The following is a 12533-nucleotide window of genomic DNA, read 5'->3' on the forward strand; positions in this document are numbered from 1 at the left end:
AATGAAGGCATAGGTATAAATTCGTGGTTTTCTCCCTCCAGCCTTTGCTTGGAGTTGACTCTTAGAGAAAGCCACACTAGGACATTGTCACCCATGATCTTACTGACCCTCCATGGGCTGTACATAGATCACACAATCACATCCCTATGATAGAAACTGAGGCCCAGAAACAAAGTAACACACACATGGCCGGCAGCCGAGTGACAGAAACAGAACCCCCATCTCGGGGCCCTCCCTCTGCCCCTGCTATGCCTCCTCCAAACTGTCCATTCCAATGAGTGTTCTGGGTAGCCCCAGTAATAGCACACCAACATAATACATGGAAACACATTCATGGAGCCTGACTAAAGGTTCTTGTGGTGCATGTGATCCAGGCTGCCCACAGGGTTAGACAACTGGGAATAAAGTAAGAGGTTTACATGGGGAGTATGTTTAAATTAGGTTTTATTTTCTGTCCTGATTATATGAATAAATAATAATCATCTTTTAATAAATGTAGTATAAGTAAATAAGCAGGATATGGACACGCTGATCACCGAGGGGATTTTGCTAAGGCCTTATGGACATTGTAAATCATAGTTGCTGTGAAAATAAAGGAGAAGAGCATTCTTAACGAGGATGAATTCACAGTCTAGAGTGACTAGACCAGCCATGAAGATAAAGGCACAGTCTGTGGAAGAGCAGCTGTGGGAGGGAGGCCAGGGCTGGGGACAGAATGACAAGTTTGAGCTGGGGATGGGTTGGTTAACTTGAGTGTGTCCCTCGAATATGGGCCATCTTGTTGCTTGCCATTTTGCTGGCAGATGGGTTGGCTTAGCGTTTCCAATGATCGGTAGGAGTAGCTGTGGAGAAGATGTCACCCTCTGGCTGAGGACCTCAGGTGTGAGGAGAGGAGAGTCAAAGATGGACATTTTAGGGCCTGGGATATTGATTCTAGCATAGGCCACAGGAAGGAAAGACCACATAGGTAGGAAGGATGTAGCAAAGACTGGCAGGAAACACACACCCAAGCACTAGATGAGACCAGGGAGAATGAAACCCAATGGTGAATATGCTCTTAAGATTTTATCCAAGTCTGGTGGTGGCGTACACCTTTAATCCCAGCACTCAGAAGGCAGAGGCAGGCCAGTCTCTGTGAGTTCAAAGCCAGCCTTGGTCTATAAAGTGAGATCTAGGACAGCCAGGGCTACACAGAGAAACTATCTCTGTCTGTCTCTGTCTCTGTCTCTCTCTGTCTCTCTCTCTCTCACACACACACACACAGAAAGAGAGAGAGAGAGAGAGAGAGAGAGAGAGAGAGAGAGAGAGAGAGAGAGAGAGAAACTTTATCTAAGCATGAGTTCTGAGAGAGCTGGCACCTCAAGCGTCACCGGCCAGAGTGAGAATGTGTAGGCAGTGTTTCAGAGTGTTTTAGACAGCCAAGGGGAAGATGATAATGAAGGAGGGATGGAGACAAACGAGAGGAAGATTTAGTGTAGCCACGGACCTATGTGGGGTCCCCACGGAGCTCTGCCCTGCTCTCCTGATCAGCAGGTTTCACCATGGCGAACACGCGGTGAGCCATCCTGGCTAGAGCTCAGACCCGTTCCATACGGCCCATGGGGACAGTCCTACTGGGAACAGGTTCTAGTGTTCAGGAAAACAGGTTTCTCAAGAGCTTGAGTCTAAACAGATGGACCTGTGACATGCTGGTCATTATGCACCATGAGCTTGTAGTGATCTGAACCACATGGGTACAAGCATCATACATTTGCCCTCTCAGGATCTGACCCTGTGTTAGCTGAGGGGTGGGGGGGGGAACAGTTGTATCTTGCATCACTTAGCGGCAGTGATTTGGCTAAGAAATGTAACTAAGAGGCCATGTTGCTAGTGTGCAAACCTCAGTGAACGTACTATACTGACAGACTGTGGTGGCTGTGATACGCCAAGTGACGTCATCTTCTAGCACCGTCATTGTCTGCATTGTATGTGGTCAGACAGTGGAGGGAATGCTGTTGTGCACTATGTAACTTTGCTTCTGTTGAATGACAGAGAAGAAAAAAAAAGTTTGATATAATGAGCACACAACCAGGAACCTGTCAGGGGCTGGCCTCTGGCCTTTGGGCTGGCCCTTCCCTGATCTTCCTACAGAAGGACCAGGCTTACACAATTACTGAGCAGTTGAGCTCCTCAGGCAAGGCCAGGAAACTACTGGCTCTAAGCAGGTCGACAGACAGACTCCTTCTTTCCTTGCCTGTGATTCCAGGCTGAGCAGTCTGGGGCCCGTGGTACAGGCTCTTGCTCTGTAGAGATAACAGCCATTATCCATAGCCTAGAAATGAGCTTTGGGAGTTCAGGTTACCACTGATGTGTAACCTGACAAGTGTGCATTTACCCACAGGCCGTCCTCTCGTTACCTACCGCCTAAGCACGCCCACTCACATATCTGCCCAGCCAACCCAGAGTCAGAAGATAGCAAGGGACAGTTTACTGAAGAATCCAGAGCTCCTTCACAGACTGCAGTCTGACCTGCACAGCTCTGCCAAAGCCCTTTGCTTCATCATGTCTGTCAAGGGTCCTCTGACTGTATCCCTGTGTGCACTGAGGCAGGAGGAATGTGTGCTTGGGAATGGCTTGGAGTGTCTCCCTGGCCCCGGACTCTCTGACATCCATCTTAGTACCTCCCGTGGTCCCAGGCTCACGGTGCCTGCAGGAGGTGATAAACATTGGCAAAATTGTTGAGAAGCTCTGGCTTGTAGACTGCAGACTATGGGTTGGGAGAGCCCCTCATGGCCCTGGCTTGGTTACTGCCCTGTAGGGGGACTGCAGGTCACCATCTTCCCTTATGCCTTCTGGGTGTACTAGAAAGGGTTAGTTAATGCAGCCACACGACTCAGAGGGCAGCTATGCACAGGGCCACAAAGAGAGACGGGTCACCCTTCCTCCTCCTCCTCCTCCTCCCCCTCCACTTCCCTTCCCTCTCCCCCATTCTTCCTCCCCTCCCTCCTCCTCCTCCATCTTTTTCTGAGACAAGGTCTCAGTACTAGCTCAGTCTAGCTTATAACTTGTGATCCTCCTGTCTCTGCTTCCCTTTTGTACAAAAAGTACTTTGGATATTTAAAAACATAAAAGAACTTTCACCTTCATCAGTTCCAAAATTCAGACTTTTGTCGCTTTTTGCCACTAGACCCTATGTCATGATGTTTTTTCATTTTTGTTTTTAGAATTAAATGTTCACCGGTAATACAAAGATACATCCTCCCTGAACGAGTCAAGCAAGACTTAAGAGAAAATGTGCATATATAAAGTGGTGCACTTTATGATGTCTTTACACTTCCACCTGACACTGCTATTAAAGCCTTTGCCTTAGGTCTTCCCAAGCCTTTTTGTGCGCATTGTGCTTACCTGCAATAGCACCTGACACAAAGTGTTCTTACAGTGACGCAGGCCCAGTTACCACTTCAGTTGTGGCTCTGTTGCCACCCTCAGAAGGTCAGCTTGCTCTAAAATGATATTTACAAGCCTTTTCCTTCTTATTGTGAGCCTAGCTCTAACATCAGCTTGGGAACAGGGAACATACAAATACCACCACACACACACACACACACACACACACACACACACACACACAATTGTAGGGCACAATAGAGAAGGTGCAGGTCTGTGTGCTCAAATCTCAGGCTGCTCTGGCATGGCCCTGCTGCTGCAGCCCCACCTGCACATAGTGGGTACTCAGGAATACAAGCTACGTGTCAGTGACAGTGACTCTTTAAAACAGATAAGAGCCCTCCAGGGCAAAGTGACTTGTTTTTTGGAGCACATTTTTCCCTCTAAGAAGCCAGTGCAAATGAATTGTTATCAGGCAGTTCAGGGCTATGAGTGGGGTGCAGTTTGGGGTTGACAGCATTATTTGGTATTCCCTCATAGTCCTGTGTGTGTGTGTGTGTGTGTGTGTGTGTGTGTGTGTGATGTTGATGATCACTTCATGTGAATGTCACTCAGGTTTCATTTGGTGGCAGCTGACACATCCACTTCCCTTTTTGGTCTGTGGCTTCCTGGTGTCACCACAGCCTCCAGGAATCTGTGCTCTCAATGAGTACCTCAGTCACCCAGTACCCCTATGCCCAGCCAGCTTTATCCCAGGAGTAGACTTCTCAAAGTCCTTTCCCTGTCACTTCCTCAAGTTGTCTGAGGCAAAGTCCTCTTTAAAACCACTAGCCTATGGACCCAAATCCATCCCGGGGAAGGACAGGTCTGACATTTAAACACCAGAGGGCGCCAGCAGTTAAACTGAGCAAGCAAATTAGTTGCTCTTGGGCAAGGGAGTGTTGTCCAGTTGGGCAGGCAAACGGAGAGTTGAGTGTTGCTGATTTGCTGATGGGGGAGGGGTGGAAAGCCGAGCGGAAGCACAGTGTCCTGGACTATGTGGTCTGCCTGAGGATGCTCAGACCTTCGGGATATCTGGTCCAGACCCAGAGGGTATGGTAGAGTTTTCCTGTTGGTTTTTGTAACTGAGAAAACAGCTCTTCCGTATGTTCCCACACTGCCTTCATCCTGGCACATGCATTCAGCTGGCCCCTCTGTGCTGTGCCCACTCCAGGCCAGTGGTCACCATCTGTGGAGAAAGCAGGAGGCCTGGCCTCACCTGCTTGGTTTGACACAAGCAGTTTCATATTTGCTTTATTGACCTCAGCTTTTAGAGACGTTTGGGTCTTGTAACGAAGCTGAGAAGATGTGTAGAGTCCCCATAGAGCCCTGTCCCCACACATGCATAGGCCGCAGTGAATGTTCCACACCAGTAGTCCATAGGTTAACACTGGTGGACCTGCGCCAACACGCTGTCGTCATGCGACGCCCACAGTCTACATTAAGGCTTATGGTGGGCATCAGAAGATCTGAGAGACTGGACAGTTCTACGGTGATGTGTGTCCAGCACTGTAGCATAAGAGGCAGGAGGATATCCCTGCCCTACGAGTTCCTGTGTCGGACGATTGTGAATGTAGCTGCCGAAAACATCCAGGGGCCAGTTTTTGGTGTAGATGTAATTTTTCAGCTGATTTTGTTACAAGGAGTACCAGCTGTATACTTGCTGGATTATATGGTAAAGAGAGCTGTTTGGGGGTCAGGGATCCTGAGTTGTCTAATAGCTGAGATGGCTCTGCTGTTCTTCCTTCACTCTCTAACTAGCAATGAATGAGGGTTTTATATCTCACGACTTGACCAGTATTGGATTGGATGTTGTCAGTGTTTTGTCCATTATAATATTAATAGAATGGTGTAATAGTATCGGATTCTCTCTCTCTCTCTCTCTCTCTCTCCCTCTCCCTCTCCCTCTCCCCTCCCTCTCTTCTCCCTCTCCCTCTCCCCTCCCTCTCCTCTCTCTCTCTCTCTCCCCCTCCCTCTCCCCTCTCTCTCTTCTCCCTCTCCCTCTCCCCTCTCTCTCTTCTCCCTCTCCCTCTCCCCTCTCTCTCTTCTCCCTCTCCCTCTCTTCTCCCTTTCCTCTCTCTCTCTCTCTCTCTCTCTCTCTCTCTCTCTCTCTCTCTCTGCGTGTGTGTGTCAGTGTTTTGTCCATTGTAATATTAATAGAATGGTGTAATAGTATCAGATTCTCTCTCTCTCCCTCTCCCTCTCCCTCCCCTCTCTCTGTGTTGCACACACATGATTATATGGGTGTGTGTGCCCATGTATGCATGTAAACATGAAAACAGGCCTTCAGGCATCCTCTTTTATCGCATGCCATCCAGATTTTTTACTAGGTTGCTAGGGTCTTGAACTGAGGTCTGCATGGTAATAAAGTTCCACATCTCCTCTGTGCTGGCTAGTTTTATATCAACTTGATACAAGCCAGAGTCATCAGAGAGAAGGGACCCTCAAATCAGAAAAAAATGCCTCGGTAAGATCATGCAAGCCTATAATTAGTGGTCGATGGGGAAGGGCCTAGCTCATTGTAGAGGGGGCCACCACTGGGCTGGTGGCCCTGGGTTCTATAAGAAAGCCAAGCAAGCCATGATGAGCAAGCCAGTAAGCAGCACTCCTCCATGGCCTCTGCATCAGCTCTGCCTCCAGGCTTTTGCTGTACTTGAATTCCTGCCCAGACTTCCCTCCACAATGGCCTGTGATGTGTAAGTGTAAGCCAAATAAACCAAGTTGCTTTGGTCATTGTGGTTTATCACAGCAATAGAAACCCTAACTAGGAATTAATTGAATTAGATCCTAATGATATCCACCATGTGCAGTACCCTCATGGATTTGCCATCTGAGTATCTTTGGTGAAGTTTCTGCCCACATATTTTGCCCATTTTTAATTGAGTTGTTGAGTTTTGGGTGTGGTCTAATTTGGATACTAGGCCTTAATAAGAGACATATTTTGCAAATACATTTCTCCAATCTGGAGCCTGTCATCTCCTTTGCTTTATGGAGTCTTTTGCAGAACAGAGGTTGTCTGTCATCTTATTGAAGTCTTGCTAATAACCATTAGTTATTATTGCTGTCTGCCTTCCTTTCTTCCTCTTTCTTTCTTTCTTTCTTTCTTTCTTTCTTTCTTTTTCTTTCTTTCTTTCTTTCTTTCTTTCTTTCTTTCTTTCTTTCTTTCTTCCTCTCTCTCTCTCTCTCTCTCTCTCTCTCTCTCTCTCTCTCTGTCTTTCTTTTTGTTTTTCTTTCTGCTAGATCAGGTCTTTCTGTCTGCCTTTCTGCTACATCAGGCATTTGATGACATATCTAAAATGATGTCTAAACCCAAGGTCACCCAAATCTCCCCTGTTGTTTTCTGAGAGCTACCTAGTTTTGCATCTTATATTTGGTCTACGATCCATTTTGAGCTCATTTTTCTGTCTGAGCTGAGTGGCTTGCTTGCTTGCTTGCTGGTTTTGTTGTTGTTGCTTGTGAATGTCAGTGCCCCCAGCAGCATTTGTAGAAAGAGTCATCTTTATTTCTTTATATTAGCTTCATTTCCTGGTAAACTGTTGAGTAACTGTGTTTTTATGGGCCCCTTTCTGGGTTCCATGTTCTGCCCTAATGAGCACTTACTTCTCTAACTGATTTGGTACTGACCTGGTCGCTATAGCTTTGTCTTAGAATTCACATTATTCTCCTCCATTACTAGGCTGACTACTCTGGGTTTCTTGCCTTTCTGGAGTCACTTTGTTGGAATTGCCTCGTTTATAATTCAAGTTCAGAAAAACTAAGGTTCTGACAGCATTGAGCTTTTATCTTAGTTACTTTTCTATTGCTGTGATAAGACATCTTGACCAGGGCAACTGATAAAAGAAAACATTTAGTTAGGCTGGCGAAGCGACGTCGTGGTAGAAGGAACAGCTGAGATCACATTTTTATCTACAAACAGGACTCAGGGAGAACACGACAAGTGTCTTGAAACCTCTAAGCCCACCCATAATGACACCATTGATTCTTCCCTAACAGTTCCAACGGGGGACCAAGTGTGCAAACATATGAACCTATAGAATCGCCTCTCATTCATGCCAACAATACTTTCGATCCATAATCATGGGATAAAACTCCAGAAACTTAATTCTTTAGGGTTTTTAAATCATATTTTTAGTTTTTATCATATGAACCTTGTGTGTATTTTGCTAGACTTTTATCTGTTTCATTTAGGAGTGCTAGCTTAAGTGACAATGGTTTTAGTTTTTAAATCCCTTTATTCATGGCTGGTATATAGGGAATTGATTGACCTTTTCTATTAGCCCTATGTCCTGAACCTTATTATAACCAAGTACTGGCTCTAGAGGACTTTTCTCTGTGATCCTCCTCTTCCCCCACCCTCCCTCCTCTTTCCTGAGCCTTCTTCCTCTTGTCTTCCCCTCCCCTCTTCTGCCTCCATGATTCTTTAACATTTCCTACAGACACGTTTGCATCTGCAGACAGGGACCCCTCGGCTTCCTCTCTGTGTGGTGCCATTTGGTCCTGTGGTTGTCCTGCTCTGTAGGTTCAATGTGAAGTCTTATTCTAAATGTTGAATCTGCATTCCACACCTGGAATAATTCCAAAGGATGGTGGCGTTTAATGCCTTGTTAGGTTTAATTCACTCTTAGATTAATTTTGATGTTGTTTTGTTAAGGGTTACTGTCAATTTTTTATGTTTTGGTTTAGAGTGTTTACATCTAACATGCAAGATCTTGCCTTGTAGCTTTTCCTTGCCTTTTCCTGTTTTGATGGGAGGGATTCATAGTGAATTAGGAAGTATCTCCTCTGCCTCTATTTCCTAAAAGAGACATCAGAGAATTGATTTTTCTTCATTGAATGTTTGGTAACCTTGGCCAGTGAATCTATTAGGGCCCAGTGATTTCTGTTTCAGAAGGTGATTATTGACTAAACTTTACTAGTAGAAGAGCTGGCCTTAGTGGCTTTTTCTTTCTCTGTGTGCTTTGGCAGACACTTAATTCTGATATTTATCATTTCAGATATATTAAGGATCTGTAGAGGCTTGGAGATGTAGCTCAGTGACAGAGCATTTGTCTATGGTGCAGAGGGCCAGACAACAATTGTGCTCGCTCTCTCTCTCTCTCTCTCTCTCTCTCTCTCTCTCTCTCTCCCTCCCTCCCTCCCTCCCTCTCTCTCTCCCTCTCTCATCCCTCCCTTCCTTCCTGGTGATGAAAGTCTGATTCATCTTATGGAAAAACAAAACAGAACAGTTCTTTTTCACTTGACTTTGCATTTATAATTCAATTGATTTTGATGTAATTTTTATCTTATCCTTATCCTGGATTTAATTTGTACATTTTTCCAGTCTCTTAGATGCTTAGTTTCTAGTTGCTTAGATGACTGGTTTTAGGGACCTTTTCTTTCTAACACATACACATTTTGTGCTATGTATTTCCCTCTACTTGCTGCTTTGGCTACATCTCATCAATTCTGATAAGCTTGTACCTTCCACATCAGTCAGTCTTCCCCTGGGAATCTTCCTTTGTCTTCCTCGGTAGTTGGCAGGTGGTGCTTGAGATTCTCCAGATACCTCTCTGTTACTGACTTCTAGTTCCACCCCACTGTGGTCTAAAATCAGACACCGTGTAAATACTATACAAGTTTTTTGAATAAAATTTGAATGTATAGCTTTCACAGTCCTGCAAAGTGAACTCTGGTGATTTGGAGCTCGGAACAAAACTGCCCAGCTCCAGCCCGGTGTCTGCTGCTTGGTACTGTGTTTTATTAGTGGTTTTACTCCCTTAGAATTTCAGCTTTTTCTAGCATTGGAAGGGAATATAAGGACAGAGAAAAAGGAGGGAGGTGATTGGAAAAGGGATGGAGAGAAGAAGGTTTATGGGACATAAGGGGAGGGGGGACCTGGGAAAGGGGAAATCATTTGGAATGTAAACAAAGAATATAGAAAATAAAAATATTACCAAAAATGTATTTGCATATGCAAAAATAAAAAGAATTTCAGCTTTTGTGAGGAGTCAGTGTCGTCTCACCTTCCTCCATCGCAACATAACAGTTCATGTGCTCTGATGACTGAGTCCTCTCAGATTGTCAGTTTGGTTGTGAGCATAGCCTCTACAGGCGGAGCCATCTCTCTGGCTGTAGTTTGCTGTAATCATCACCCTTCTCCTGTACCTTAGCCATCCAGCTATGATGAGGAATTCCCGGGTAGACACCCTGGCTGTTGTACTACGGCTGTTTCGGGTTCCTAATGTGGTAGGATGATGGAAAGAGGTGTTTCAGTGGGAGCAGGCTAGGGAGCTTGGAGATGCTCCCAACTTCCATGGCCCCAGTAGTCTGGAGCTTTTACCACCATGCCAACCGGAGCCTCAGACCCACTGTAGGCATGGCCTAGCCTGGTTCTAAAGCCTGCTGACCATCGGAAGTACTGGACCATTCCTGCCTTCACTGGCCCAGCACCCAGCAGGCTTACAGCCCCAGAGCTGGAGTACAGCGATGGATGTCTTTATAGCAACTGCTCTTCATGAACCCACTCATACTATAGCCCCTGGACCCAATCGCACCCATGCACACCTCAGATATCTAATGGGCTGTTGCAGGCTAGAATGTAAAGTCACAAAAATTCTAAAACAGTTTGATTCAAGGTATTTCATGGTCCAGCACGTGGTGTATAAAAAGGAACATTTCTGTGTGCTTCAGACAGTGTGTCTTTCTGTTGGGTGAACGTGAGTGGACTCAGTTCTGTCCAGGTGGCTGACATAGTTGCAGCATTTAACCATGGCCTTGAGGATTCTTTATCTCCAGGTCTGTTTCTATCTTGTAGAGGAGTATTGGAGTCTCTGAATCTAATAGTGAGGCCAGACATTTTTTCATTTTTTTAAATCAGGTACATTTTGATGTTCTCTTGCTAGGTGCATACACACAAGGGTTTTCATCTCCTTGGTGAACTGGCTTGTTTATCACTATGCACTGCTCTTCTTTTAATATAACAGCTTTGCTTGTTCTAAAACTATCTGTATCCAGTCAACATAATGTGGTACTAAGAAGCAGATTTGTTCTAAAACCCCTCATGGAAGTGGCAGGAGATGTGGCCAAGAGCTCCCATGGACACTGGAAACTGCAAATAGTAAATGTTATATGTACTATGCTTCTTCCTATCTTATATCTGTGTCAGAGTGGCAGTTATAAATTAGGCACAGTAAGAGGCTGACAACAATAACTATAGCAGTAGAACAGGACACTTGTAACAGCTGAGCTGTTAACGTGACAATGTCGCATCCTTCTCAGTTTAAGGTCATCGCTGAGGAAGCCAATCACTCTCATCATACCCACATGACAGTTTGGATTTTAAACATCGTCCAATGGCCCTTGGGTCAGAGGCTTGGACCACAGTTTGGTTTGGAAAGTAGTTGAAACCTTGAGGTGACAGGTCTCCTTAAACCATCCCCCCATCCCTGGCATCCAAGATGGAACCCAGGGCTCTATACATGAGTAGATAGGCAAGTATCCCACCACTGAGCTATACCCTCAGAGTCTCCTAAAGCTTATTAGCTCCAACATCCTTGCTATGTTAGAGTCTAGATCCACTGCTCCATCTTCTCAAGCTATTTTGTATGTTTTGTAATTTTTCTTGATAACCAGATATGATATCCTAGGCCAAAGGACTGGCAGTAAATGTCTGTGGTGTGGTGTCTTATAGATACTTGTGCCTATGGAATATAAACCCCATGGTTTTCCCAGCTTGGGCCTCAGGCAAAATGGGGTGATTGGAGGGGACTGAGCTTAATGTTTCTCCAGGTTTTGTTAGGATGTGATAAAACCCAGGAATAAAGCTCAAGCAAGATGCTTCTTCTCAGGGCAAGCCTGTGTAGGACAAGCGGAAATGCTCTGGAATATGTCAGGGTTGTCTGTCTTCCTCTGGCCCGGTTGGAAGCTGGCTGAGTGTCTCCCGTGGTTACCAGGGAGCTCCCTGTATCATGTGACCCACAGCAGACCACAAATGTGACGTGTATCCATTTGGGCCTAGAATCATTTAGATCGGTGAAAATAATTTGGTTCTTGCAGAGGCAGTATCCTGTTAGCCTAAGGGAAATGTAAATGTGCCTTCTGCTTGTTCTTCACGTATGCAGGAAAGTGTCAGGGAGAAACAACCAGAGAACCACCTTCTGGGCATTCTCTGCAAGGTGGCTGTGGGGTGACAGCAGTTCTCTCTAATGGAATATTTTTCATTTTCCAACTTCTTTCAAGTGAGCACGTCCCTTCTGTAATTTGGTAAAGGTCATGTTTGGGCATGAGCGCTGACTGTCTATCTCCCATGTTTCCTTACAGTCTGCAAAATGAGCATTGACTGTCTATCCCCCATGTTTCCTTACAGTCTGCAAAATGAATGTTCACCGTCGATGTGAGACCAATGTGGCTCCCAACTGTGGGGTGGACGCCAGAGGAATTGCCAAAGTGTTGGCTGACCTCGGTGTTACTCCAGACAAAATCACCAACAGTGGCCAGAGGAGGAAAAAGGTAAGGAAGACTGGGTGATTTACCTGGAGCTCTCTCCAGGCCTGCTTCTGCAAGCATCCTTACGGGAGGGTATAAGATCTCTGGGTTTAGGATCGGAATCTTATTCAAGCGATCATGTGTTTGTAGAAAGAGGCCAGACAACATGAAAGGCTTGTTATACCTCAAAATTGGAGGAAGCAGTTGGTAGAGCAAGCCTTAAGAGTTATGTGTGGGTTAAGGGTCTTAGAGCTAGAGTCTTTTCCTACATGTCCATGAAGCCCCGAGTTCAATTTTTAGGAACACAACAGAATAAAAAGTTCACCAGAGAAAACAAACTTTGAGATGAGGACCTTAAAGTCCCTTCTAGAAAAAAAGTATGACACTCTAGAACAGCAGTTCTCAACCTTCCTATTGCTGCCACCCTTTAATTCAGTTCCTCATGTTGTGACCCCCAACCATAAAATTGTTCATCAATACTTCATAACTGTAATTGTGTTACCGCTATGAATTGTAATGTAAATATCGATGTTTTCTGATGGTCTCAGGGTCATTTGACTCCTACCAACTCCCTCAGGATCTCTGCTGCTCTAGGCATGGAAGCAGACTAACCTGCTCCCAGAGCTGTCATGACGTAGTTAGAATCTGAATCTGGGCCCTCTGGG

The 12533-nt window shown here is 45.5% G+C and overlaps 1 protein-coding gene across 1 annotated transcript in view; it reads left to right on the plus strand.

Annotated features, from left to right (window-relative positions):
• Prkce (protein kinase C epsilon) overlaps nucleotides 1–12533 on the plus strand; it is a 497167-nt gene that overhangs the window by 317522 nt on the left and 167112 nt on the right. The window contains exon 7 of the mRNA XM_052186512.1: nucleotides 11750–11892. Within this exon, the coding sequence (XP_052042472.1) occupies nucleotides 11750–11892 (143 nt within the window). The remainder of the gene's footprint in view (nucleotides 1–11749; nucleotides 11893–12533) is intronic.

The sequence above is a fragment of the Apodemus sylvaticus genome, chromosome 6 (genome assembly GCF_947179515.1).
Source record: "Apodemus sylvaticus chromosome 6, mApoSyl1.1, whole genome shotgun sequence".
NCBI lineage: Eukaryota > Metazoa > Chordata > Mammalia > Rodentia > Muridae > Apodemus > Apodemus sylvaticus.